General features: G+C 44.9%; 1 protein-coding gene across 1 annotated transcript in view; it reads right to left on the bottom strand.

Moving 5' to 3' along the window:
• Positions 1 to 12,930, bottom strand: part of LOC147433512 (uncharacterized) — a 44,454-nt gene extending 31,524 nt beyond the window's left edge. Inside the window, exon 1 of the mRNA XM_086490192.1 lies at positions 8,986 to 12,930. Coding sequence (XP_086346318.1) covers positions 8,986 to 12,718 — 3,733 coding nt within the window. The 5' untranslated portion in view covers positions 12,719 to 12,930. The remainder of the gene's footprint in view (positions 1 to 8,985) is intronic.
• Between the last annotated feature and the right edge of the window lie 212 nt (positions 12,931 to 13,142).

The raw sequence follows: 13,142 nt of genomic DNA, 5'->3' as shown, positions 1-13,142 counted from the left end.
TCAGAAGACCTCAATCTAACTTGGGATTTGAATTGCTCCTCCAGATCCAAAACCGTCGGCACTAACTCCTCCCACAAAATAGTTTTCACTCATCCACTTGTAATCAATGACAAATAGATACCGGAGCAAGACCGTAGTAACAAACAAATGGCCATGTCCTCTGAGGCAATGTTCTTCCAAATCCAAAGCATCTCTTGCCACGGTGATTGCATCTTGTTGCTATGAACCCCCTCATGGAAGTGGCTCAGGTTGCATCCAGGTTGATCGACTGCACTTGCAACGCAACCCGCTTCATAGGTCCGCATGATCTCAAATGATAAATCTGCTTGGAACTCATCATTGCCTTCACATTATCCAAAATCTGTGGGATACAATTCAAGATGATAAAGGGCCGCACTAGAGCATTGACGTGCTCCCATAGTGCACCCTATCACGATTGTGACTTGTTACACTCTTCTTGATTCATTACAGATGCAGATGCGAAGTGTGACTAACCCAGGAGGACTCTTGTTCTCGAATGGTCACACCCCTTCGCCCAAAAGACATACCTCTTCACCAAAAGCCACACTCCTTCGACGACTGGTCACACCCCTTCACCATACGGATGCGACTCTTCACCCAATGGTTGCAACTCTTCGCCGAAAGGATGTGTCTTTTCGCCTAAAGTCATGTCTCTTCACAAAGAGACATGCCTCTTCACTGATGACTATTCAATTCCTATAAAAGGAACCCTTGTATCACACTTTCAATGAATCAAACACAGAGTCTTCTAAGTCTTGTTCTAAGTTCAGATTCAGTTTCTTAAGTCTTAATCATGAGTTTAAGCACTTAATTAAGGATTAGCGACTAGAATCCTTACAGTGGTATCAGAGCAAATTTTTCCCGGGACCCGAAGGTTGTGAGCCTCTCACCCTCACCGCTACTCTCCCCCTTCCCGGAGTTGTATGGAAGCAGAAGAAAGATGGCCATGAGGTAAATTTTTTTCTCAAACACATACATAAAACTAAGCAGAAGATGGCAAAAAGCGTGGGTGTTACGGCATACCAGTTGCACTTCTAGAGTAAGTCTCTCCAACAGTAGGTGACCCTTCGCGTGGATCTCCCTTGCGCATCAGCCGCGAGCCCATGCATCCAGGCCGCCCCTTCACCCGGCAACTCGCTCACGGCAGCCCAAACATGGCAGCGCTTGCTGTTTTTCCAAGAGGCAGCAGCGTGCGTTTTAAAAAGCCAGCAGTGCAGCGTTTCACAGAAAAAAAGCCAGCACTGGATTTTTTTTTAACCAAGGCCACACTTTTACTTTAAAAGATTTTGGCCAACCGATTTTAAGTGGGCACCCCTTTGTGGAAAAATTAAACAAAAAAAAATACCAAGAGGCTAGCGGCAGCCAGTGCAATGGCAAAACAGCGCCATCATGAGAGAAATTCAGCGCACCCTCTTCTGCTAACTTCCAGCGCCACCAATTCTGGCCATCAACAGACGCGCACGCGGGCTTGTTCAGAGTCATGGACGACGATGCCTTCGACGTTCCCGTCAATTTTCTCTCGTACATAGACGAGGTACCCGAAGAAATATTGCCAAAAAATCCTCCTCCGGCTCCCGAAGTGATAATTATACCAGATACCCCCGAAGCAGAACCCGTACCCGAACCGGAACCCGCATTCGAACCGGAAGTCATTCTTATTTCGGATTCCCTGTCTCCAGTTTCAGTTCCAAAGGAAAGACAGGTTCCCGACTTCATTCCGGCACCCAAGCCTGCTCCTGTACCTGCATTACAGCCAGCAGTGTTGCCCCAAAATTACCTGGTTTATGTCACTCTTCGGCATGCCTCGCGCTCACAGGGCTGGGTGGTGTGGCATATCATCGTTACATGCGAGCCTCTTCATTTGCCACACTACGAGCACATACTGAGCCGGTATCCCCACTTGGCCTATTCTCTGACGGAGTGTCGCGTGGATTCAGTAAACGACATCATCTCCCAGCAGCCTTTAGTTCGGATTCACAGCGAGTTACAGCTTCCGGACTACACGCCTTTGACGCAAGACGACACACCTCCTATCGACGAGGTGGAAGATATCGAGGATTCGGATCTTGGACAGGAATTCTTAGAGTGGGACGCAGCATCAGCAGCAGCTTCACCTTTTTACGGCAACCACACCTCTCCAGCTTCTCCGAGATATTCCCTCTGAGTCGTCAGAATGTCAGAGACAGGCAGTGCTGCACCAGACGATCCGATAGCCATCCTCAGAGAACAGATGTCCGTCCTCCAGGAGGCCCTCTCCACCGGTCTTGCATCGATGACCGCACGTTTGGATGTTCTGCAGGCCTTTTCTTCTTCGAGGACAGCCAGCTACCCATTCAGTTTCTTCGGTAGCAGAGTCAGTTCCTGAGCAAGTCGACGCTCCGGAACCAGAGGTAGACAATCCTGAATTGAAATATCTTTTTAAGATAATAAACACAGCACAAAAAAAGAAGATAGATGCAAAGTTGCCCGAGCCATACAACGATCGCCGCGATAAGCGCGTGCTGGACCATTGGCTTTTCAAAATGGAGGTCTACTTTTCAAATACTGATCTCATTGAAAGCAAGAAAGTTGCTTTGGCTAGCTCTCTACTAAAACTGCATTCCTTTGGTGGCGTCACCGCATCAAAGATGGAAAAATCACCGCTACTTGGGACAAATTCCGGCGCGTTCTTTGCAAGGCTTTTGAGCCTGCAAATGCCGATTTCCACGCCCGGTCTTCTCTCCGCCGCCTGAGCCAAACGTCTCCTTGGCCGCGTACATCTCAGAGTTTCAGATATTAACTCTTGAGATAGAGACACTCAGTCCTTCCGACAAACTCCACACTTTTGTTGACGGACTTGAGCCTTCCCTGCAAGATGATGTCCATAAATTTAACCCTGCCACACTGGATGCTGCAATCGCTTATGTTGAGCGTCTTGGTGACAATGGGCGCCCACTCGGAAGTTTCCTTCTTGGTGATCGAGTTTCCAATTTTGCAAGCTCTTCACAACGTAATTACCAAGGACAAGGTGGTCAGAATCAGCGTTCTTTCTCAGGAGCTCACTCTTCGAGACAATACTCTGCTAGACAAACTTCTTTCCGACCCCAATCTTCTAGACAAGCAGCCACTTCCAGAGCCTCGTCTTCGGCAAATAATCAGAATCGACGAAACCATCGTCCCAATCATAGAAGGAATGGTCGTCGTGATTTTCGGCCGAATACGTCCTCTGGACAGCAATCCTCTTCATCAACTCCTTCAACCTCCAACTCCAACCGTACAGGATTATGTACAATTTGTCATGGAGATCACAGATGGTATGAATGCCCCAAGAAGCCAAATCCTTCAAATCCTCGCCAGAATTCTCACATGGAGACCACAATTGCAGAACCTATCCACAGCCAACCTCCTGTCCCAGACAAAGGCAAACAGGCAGCACGTTGTGTTCGAGTTTCCAAGGTTGTAAGTGCCTTAATGATGAATGCTCGGAATCACGTTACTACTACAGTGGATCTTTCGAATAAGGTTCTCAGCCTCCTTGGCTTTGTTGGCAAGCAGCCAATGAACGTTCTTGTGGACAGTGGGTGTTCTACTAATTTCGTCAGCGCATCTTTGATTACTAAATTGCGCCTTCAAACTCAACCTAGTGAGGCAGCTTACCAAGTAGAACTTGTTGATGGTTCCTTCCTCGAGTGCAACAAAAGGATTGAAAAGCTAGATTTTCAGATATAGGATTACCAAGATCAGCTTGGTTTTTCAGTTATGCCCTTGTCACATTACGACTTGATCCTTGGTCAATCTTGGTTATTTCAGTATGATCCAATAATCAGTTTCAGAGATCACTCAATTCGGCTCTTTCACAAGCAACAGGAAATAGAGCTTCGTGGTCTTTTCAGTGCCAAACCCATTATATTGGTTTCTGCTTTACAAGTCAAACGGCTGGTTCGAAAACGTGATTGTGCTACTGCCTTAATCATGTTAAGAGATGTTAAACCCGATGCAGAAGAAGCAGAAGTTAAATCCTCCTCAAATATTGCCTATTTGCAGCAACCCTTCTTTCAACCACATTTGGACTTGTTTCCCGACGAGCTACCAACAACTTTGCCTCCTCGGCGTCCCGTGGACCATCCCATTGATTTGATCCTCGGCCAACCTCCACCAATTCGAGCCCCTTATCGAGTTTTATACTCAGAGTCTCAAGAGATACAGCGGCAGCTAGAAGATTTGTTGGATAAGGGTCATATTCGCCCAAGCAAAAGTCCCTTTGGAGCTCCTGTTCTGTTGGTCAAAAAGAAGGATGGATCTATGCGTCTTTGCATCGACTATCGTGCTTTGAATAAGTTGACGATCAAAAACAAGTTTCCCCTGCCTCGCATTGACGAGTTATTTGATCAGTTACTAGGAGCAAAGATCTACTCCAAAATTGATATAAAATCAAGGTATCACCAAATTCGCATTCGTATTGGTGATGAGTACAAGACAGCTTTTCGCACAAAGTATGGTCACTATGAATTTCTGGTATTACCATTCGGGTTAACCAATGCCTCTTTCATGACGCTGATGAACGAAATATTCGGACCATACTTGGACACGTTCGTGATCGTGTATTTGGATGACATTTTAGTTTTCAGTCGAACCATGGCTGATCACAAGGAACATTTGAAGCTTGTCTTCCAAGTTTTACGAACCAATGTGCTATACATCAATAAGAAGAAAAGTGATTTCTTCAAGAATCAGGTGGAATACCTTGGTCACATTATTTCTGTCAGTGGCGTTGCAATCGATCCCAAGAAAATACAGGTCATAGTGGATTGGCTTTTACCGCTCACCATCTCAGATGTGCGCTCCTTTTTGGGACTTGCAAACTTTAATCATACCAAGGTCCACAAATTCTTCGACATTGCAGCTCCTTTGACTGAGCTTACCAAACAGGATAAACTTCAATGGACTGAAGAAGCAGAACAGTCGTTCAAAGCCCTTAAACATGCCTTGATGACAACTCCAGTTTTGGCTATTACAGATCCTACTCAACCTTTTCAGGTCATGACCGATGCGTCAGATCGTGCTTCTGGAGGTGTTCTTATGCAGAATGAGCGTGTCATTGCTTTTGACACCCGCAAATTTTCAGCCATACAAATGAGATACCCAGTTTATGACAAGGAATTTTTAGCCATTGTTCATGCTTACCGCACTTGGAAACATTATCTTCTTGGCGCAGATTCCGTGGTACAGACAGATCATCAATCATTGACATACATTTTTACTCAACCGGTGATGAATCCTCGTCAAGGACGATGGGTTGAGTTCTTGGCAAATTTTCATATGATTATTCAATACGTACCAGGCCTTGCAAATGCAGTTGCAGATGCCTTAAGCCGTCTTCCTCGAGCCATCAACTTTGCCATTTCCGGTGTGCAGATGGAGATACCTGCTTGTTTCAAGCATGAGTATTTGACAGATCGAGATTTTGGGGATGCATTTCAAGCCCTTAAATCCTCTACTCCGACTCCTGCAGAGATGAATATGTTTGCAGCTTACACCATTGTCAATGACTTGCTGTATTACATTGATCGCATTTGTGTTCCACACAATACACCATTGCGGAAAATTTTGATCCAAGAACATCATGAAGTCCCTTTTGCTGCTCATCCAGGCATCAACAAGACATACAGATTGTTATCTACAACATATTTTTGGCCACAAATGCAGCAAGATGTTATCAAGTTTGTCAAAGCTTATCATTCCTGTCAAACAATGAAGGCCTCTCGACAACTTTCTCAAGGGTTACTTCATCCTTTGCCCGTACCTCAAGAAAGATGGAAAAGTGTCAGCATGGATTTTATCACTACATTGCCTCGTTCTCAAAAAGGCAATGCACAGATTCTCGTAGTGGTGGATCGGTTTTCAAAGATGGCACATTTTATTCTTTGCAAGAAAGCTACCTCGACACCAGACGTTGCGCAATTGTTTGTGCAACACATTTTCAGATTACATGGACTACCAAAGTCTATTGTTTCAGACAAAGATCCAAAATTCACAGAGCATTTTTGGACATCCCTTTTCAAATCCCTTGGTACAAATTTGTTATTCAGCTCAGCATACCATCTTCAAACTGATGGGCAGACAGAAAGAGTGAATCAAATTTTGAAAGAAATGCTTCGACATTACATACAAATTCAATTGAGATCATGGGAAGAGTATTTGCCACTTGTAGAGTTCGCATACAATAACTCTATCCATTCAGTAACTGGCATGACTCCATTCCAAGCAGCTTATGGGCATACTCCTCTTATACCGACAAACTTTATTCTTCAACACAAAGTAGCTCTAGCAGATCAATTGGTTCAAGAAATGTAAGATGTACTTATTCAAGTACGTGACAAGTTGGTTCATGTCCAACTAAAGTACCAGAAACAAGCCAATAAGCATAGACGACATGCAGATTTCCAAGAGAGAGATTTGGTTTTATTATATGTAGCACCTCATCGCTACAAAACTGTGAAATCGGTCTTTCCAAAGTTGCGCCCTCGCTTCGATGGACCTTTCAAAATAATCAAGAAGTACTCAGTTGTCAGTTACAAGTTGGAACTTCCACTCTCATGGGGAAAACTTCATCCAACTTTCTACATTTCTTGGCTCAAACAATACATACAAGGAGATTCGCCAATTCCAGACTTATCTTCTTATGTGCCAGAAATTGAAGATGAACACATAATTCTTGTTCCAGAAAAGATTCTTGATGTAAGACAAAAAGAAACAAGACGAAAGATCACAACAGAATTTCTTGTCAAGTGGATGGATCTTGATGAGTCAGACTCAACTTGGCAGACGGATGAAGATATGCAGCAGTACCCAAACCTCCTTCAAGAATTCTTTGAAAAGCGGAAGACTTTCATCTAAACACGGGGTTTTAATGTAAATGGGAAGAAATGTCACGATTGTGACTTGTTACACTCTTCTTGATTCATTACAGATGCAGATGCGAAGTGTGACTAACCCAAGAGGACTCTTGTTCTCGAATGGTCACACCCCTTCGCCCAAAAGACATACCTCTTCACCAAAAGCCACACTCCTTCAACGACTGATCACACCCCTTCACCATACGGATGCAACTCTTCACCCAATGGTTGCAGCTCTTCGCCGAAAGGATGTGTCTTTTCGCCTAAAGTCATGTCTCTTCACAGATGACTATTCAATTCCTATAAAAGGAACCCTTGTATCACACTTTCAATGAATCAAACACAGAGTCTTCTAAGTCTTGTTCTAAGTTCAATTTCAGTTTCTTAAGTCTTAATCATGAGTTTAAGTACTTAATTAAGGATTAGCGACTAGAATCCTTACACACCCTCTGCTATAGATGGCTTCTCCACCGTCTGTCACAAAGAACCCCAGATTATACGAGTCAAATACTGCCATCATCGTCATCCTCCAAGTACTATAATTCGTACCATCTAACTAACGATCAGCCAAAAAGGTCAGTATCTTCACAGATTTGTCACCCATCTCCTTCTCATTCCAATCCCTTGTAGCACCTAACGATGCTCCAGCACCACAACCATTTTAGTCACCTTTCATGATGATGATAGGCAGTGTATGGTCATGTGAGAGGATAGGCTCATGTACTTGGAAGAAACCGCTCCAAATCAGCCCATACAACTCCAAATCAGCACCAAATGAACGGCCAGTCAACTCTCCCTCCTTTAGAACGTTTCTTCACCTCCAAATCTGGGTCTATATTCCATTAAAATGACCACTCCAATCTATAATTTATTACAGCCAATAGACAACCTCTTTGTACTTGCAAAACTCGTACCAAATCCTTGAAAACTCGCACCAAATGCGATAACACTAGATCTGAATATGAGAAAACAGCAAGCTAACTCCTCTCTGAAAACTCCAAAAAAGCGCTGGAACACACCACAAAAATGCTCCAAGGTCGGATCTCAACACTAGAGCTCTGATAGCATGTTGGAAGTGGGAGCGGAAGACAGCGGAAAATGGACAGATCTGGCTGAAAACAGTGGCAACAGGTGCACAACCTGTTGTACTCGATGGCGAACAATAGCAACCTCCAAATGTCAAGCCTCCAAGGGCAGCCCCATCGCGGTGATCTCCTAGATCTGCAAAGTACACGCAAGAGTCGTCTCACCTAGGGTTAGAGAAGGCACAAAAGGGGAGAGATCTACAAAAACACCGAGGCACAAGGGAGAAATGAAATGAAATGAAATGAAACGTTATATTAACGTCTTCAAAAGGCCAAAGTGACCTATGAGACCAGAAAGTTACAATGTGGTGGATCTGATACAAATTGGCTCTGACTACAATGCACAAAAAGAATACATGGGGTGGGCACCCCCCTCCCTATATAGGGAAATAACCAGATTGCCCGACCTACCCCGAAAGCCCCACGACCCATAAAATGTGGGCAAAACCTCGGAAAACGAAACAAAACCTCGCCCGTAAATGGAAACCAGTGGGCATAGGGCTCTCGGATAAAATGCCCAAGACCTGGGACTACCAAGAGGCAACATATATATGACACCGCTAGCGGTACACATTGGGCAAAACAATAGCGGAAACAAGCCAAAAATGAGAAAACTACCTCACATAGGATGGGCACAGCCACAAAACAGCCCTCACTCCCTAAGATCAGCCCCTATGAGAAACTGCAGCACTAGCAACTCTGCCAGGACAGGCCAGAGGGGTGACAAACTCTAATATAAGTAACAAGAAACCTCACAATCACAGAACTGACATATGACTAGCACCTACTTTCTAAAAATAGCATCAAAGTTTTTAAAATCCAAACCAGAATATGACAGTCCTGATTACATTTCATGTTTTTAACAATAATATGACGCCAAAGTAACAACTAAGAAAGTCTTTACGAGGAACATTGAGCAAAGTTCAATAATCAGCTTTCAAAACTTGATCTATAAGATGCATCCTGCTCATCTATCTAACAAAAGTTAGTGTAAGCTAGTATACCTTTTTTAAGACTTAACTGGCAGGCCGCCTGTGTTTTGCTTCCTGATGTCTGATACTCTACAGTTTTTCCCTTTGCCTCTGAACCATTCCGAACCAACTGATTGTTATTTTTTTTATAATAAATCTCTTGGGTATTAGGATTTGCATGACAGGAGGCAACCTGAGGTGTCTTAATAGGCAAAGCTGCAATAAGCTGGTTGGCCTTGCTCTTTACATATAAAGTGGTGCTACTGTCGGGCATTTTTGAGCCAACTGTGACAGAGTGTCCAGATGGCAGCTGGGGTCTAGGTTGAACAGAAGCAATAAGTTCACAACTGCTTGCTTCTGGAACAGCCACAAGAGGTCTGAATTCCTCGGCACCTGCAGTTCTAGCAGAAAGAGAACTACTATGCTGCCTCTCAGGAGTCACAACCATCATAGACTTCGCCCCTGTATTTAAAGATTCAGAATCCTCTACTGCTACTGAAACCTTGTCACAACTAACAACCTTTGGAGTTGCTTCTTGAGGTGCCACCTTCTGAACCGAAAAGACTTGCTTAAATGAAGATCTTGTGGTGTTCCTTACCACATTCTTAAAACCTGGATAGCCCCGAGTTGCCCGTGACAGATTAGCAAGTCCTTTTCCTGCCAAATTTTTTCCGACTCCTACAAGACCTGGATTTGAAGATGGGGACACACCTGTAATAGACGAAATAGAAGCCCTTACCAAACTGTTCCCTTTTCGAACATACGCAGCAACCTCAGACACTTTCTGGCTTACAACTTTTGGGAGAGACTTGTCAGGAAGTGGCTTAGAGAGGACTTGCGAGGAGGACAAGACATGGTTATCAACGGACCTACGCCAAGTATTTGCCCCAGCACGACCTGGTAATTTGTGAGGCCTTCCCTGCGGATGTAATGAGGAAACTTGCTTAGACGGAATATAGTTTGTTGGTTTCTCCGTTGAAAAAACTTCTGGTCTTCCATCATGTTCAAGAGATGCCTCTGATACTGATCGATCTTCTTGAACAAGAGATTCCTTTATAGGAAGATCTTCCTTTAACATTGTTTGCCCAGAAGCCATACCTGATGACATAACTGGCTCTATCAAAACTGTAGTTGCATGTGCTCCTATGGTGCCCTCTTGTTGTTCAGTAGCTGAAGCTGCAGCTGGTTCTGGCTGAGGGATAGTACACGAAGGTCCATTGGGCTCTTTTTCTAGCAATTCATCAGCTTCCTTTTCAGAGGCAAGAGCTGACAAGAAAGAGGATGGTTCTAGCATTGTGCCATGGCCTACATTAGGCACGCCTTCCGACAATTTGTCAGGTGACCTAGACATTGTTCCTTGCATTTTACAGACCACTTCAGGAGTTGACACTGCTGAATTTAAAATTGCCAGACTAGATGACACCAGAGCTGCATCTTCTCCCTGTTTTGAAATCCCACCTACAGCCTCGTTGTCTTTCAAAGTTCCATGTGCAGTTAAATCCAATGGTAGATCAAAGTCTGCTTCTAATGCCTTGCTACAATGCCTGACTGAACCCAATTGCTGATCTGGTACCAGCTGTAATAATGGTAAACTAGGAGTTGGTGTGGTGCTAACAGATGGAGCAGACATGCGTAAGGTACCTAAGCTGGCCTTAGCCACTGGTGCTTTCAAAGATTTTCCAAACAGCCTCACTTCACACTCGGCTGCAATCTCTTCTACAACCAACCCTGACCCTCCTGTGTTTGATGCTATCAAAGGTGTGACCATTGCATTCGTAGACAGCAGAGAATCCTGCAAAGAAGACCCACATGAAACTGCTGATTGGTGATTTTCAGCATTTCCCCTCTCTATACGCTCCGCACCAATGTTCACACTCAAGCTCAGCAATGGACAAACAGAATCTTGATCCTTTGTTATCTGCTCATGCATAGGCATTCCTGAAGGCAGACTAGCAATACCAGTCTTCCTCGTACCTAAATGTCCTGAGTTCTCTGTAGCAACAAGCCAGCAAGGATGTCCTTTTTCTTGTTCTAAAAAGGGTGCCAGTGCAACATCAGAAGACATCAAATTCTGTTCTTTCTCATGCCCATGCTGAAACACATTGTTGTCCGTATGATTCTTGTTCCCGCAATCTGCAAAATTCTGGCATAAAGAAATAGGGAGCTCTGAGGCTGTTGGAGTCTGTAGAGATGTGCTCTTGTCTGCAAGTACAAGTTGCTCCTGCTTTACTTTTATCCCACAAAATGTTTCCTTGCGTACATTCTGCTGAGATGATCTTGTGTCATGCTGCACTGCTGCTTTACAGCTTGCAGTTCCTTTCATCATCTGCAGGTCTAGAGCATTACCTTCTCGTTCACCTTCTCTATTTTTAGGTGAGACCCCACAAACTTTTGCGTCGCTGCCAAGGACTCTTATAACTCGTGTCTTCACATTTTTACTCCTAGGTGTTGACTCAACAGCTCTGAGTGCCTTTCGAATAGAACTCAAAGACTTTGCTGCCAGCCTTTGCTTTGGGTTCTGTCCCCCTGCCTCGTGCCCCATGTCTGGGGTTGCTTGTCCAGTTACTCTAGTCGTACCGGAAACCTTGTGAATGTTAAAAATCTCAGTATCATCAAGTTTGTTCTTCGGATCGGTGGCATCAACCCCTAATTGCGTGCTGTTTTTCATAGATGATGATGTTTTGGGGCTAGGAATATGGCCCTTTGAGTCTCGCTGGCCATTAATTTTCCTTAACCGCATATGAGCATCCATAGGATTATTAGAGTTAAGCAGTTTATCTTTTGATTCATCTAACCTTTTTAGTGCAGGGGCACTGCCATACCACACATCTGATGATGTTCTTCTGTGATGGCAGGGAAACTTCTTCTTGACTGACTTGACAGGAGATATATGAAGTGACTCTTGCCTCTCACGAGGAGATGCAGCTCGATCCTGCCGATCCTCCCCATCCACAAAGCGACCTGATGAAAGCACACGTTGCACAATGGGAAAATCCCGAGATGACTCGGGTGTTCTTGGAAGTGCAGCCAGTCCAGGATCGTGAAATCTTCTGTGCCGTAAAGCCCTCTCTCTGCAATCCATGCTTGTTTCCTCTTCCCTGTTTCTTTTCCGAAGACCTCGCTCTGCACCCCGTTCAGATCCCTTTGAGAAAAGAGAGTCATGAGACAAGGCCTCTTCTCTGTCAATGCGGTGTCTACTCAACTCAACAGCTGGTGCTGGTTCAAAGGGGGAGCCCCTCTGAAATCCAGGTCGAACATCGTCTAGAAACAGCTTCGCAGAAAGGGCTGCCGACCTTCTGCTGCTGTCAAGTTCTGACAGGGATCGTAAATCGTCCCTAGTGTCCCTGTAATCACGATCAAAGGGTCCTTGCCTGCCGTACTCCTCGGAGAGAGCAAGCCTGTTCTCTGCGCCACGAAACCCCTGTGGTCTTTGGGCCTGAGACCAAACAGCATTTTGGCTCCGAGCCAGGTGAGGGACCATGTCTGAAGGTTGCGATGAGAAGAGACCATTGATGCGCTGACGGTAGGCAAGAAGGGTAGCATAATCGCAATGCTCCAAGGGAATGCCAGCTCCAGAGGAAGCGGCGCGGGGGAAGTGATCCTCCACAAGGGAGATGCGATGCTGCAGCGGATGTTGTTGAGGATGAAAATGCGACGACGCAGCAGGCGGCAGCTGCTGTACGTACTGCTGTTGCGGAGGAGGCGTAAATGCTCGAGATACCCTTAACCTGCCCCTTTGCCGCTGGCTGTGAAGGCGAGAATCCATGTCTGATATCAAGCAGGGTGGACAATCAAACGTCGTGAATTCGTTAGCCGTTCTCTGCGTTTTCTTAATGGACTGCTGTTGATTCCCCCAAATGGTCGAGCCGCCAGCAGCACACACCTCGGCAATATATATCACGGGGCCTTGGATGAACCTCAAATGCTGGGTTTGATGACACCCGCCGTGCCGTTTGATCCATCTTTTGCGTCCGAGTTTCTTTTCGGCATGTCCCAAAGGGGTGAGGCCTTCCTGATGCATTCCCTTTTCACTAATGAAAAAGAAGAGAATATATTTAAAATTTTCATATTTTTTTATTGGTTAGAAAAATATTCATTACAAAGACAAGCAAGTAATAAGTAGGCTTGTAGCAGTGCTCATTACTCAATGTTGGGAAATTTAGTTAAAGGTGGAATCGAATGAAGATCCT

Source organism: Adiantum capillus-veneris, chromosome 19 (assembly GCF_014529385.1).
Source record: "Adiantum capillus-veneris isolate H3 chromosome 19, ASM1452938v2, whole genome shotgun sequence".
In the NCBI taxonomy this organism is placed as follows: Eukaryota; Viridiplantae; Streptophyta; class Polypodiopsida; order Polypodiales; family Pteridaceae; genus Adiantum; species Adiantum capillus-veneris.
Note: the sequence above shows the minus strand (reverse complement) of the source record. Positions and strands in the feature narration are given on the sequence as shown.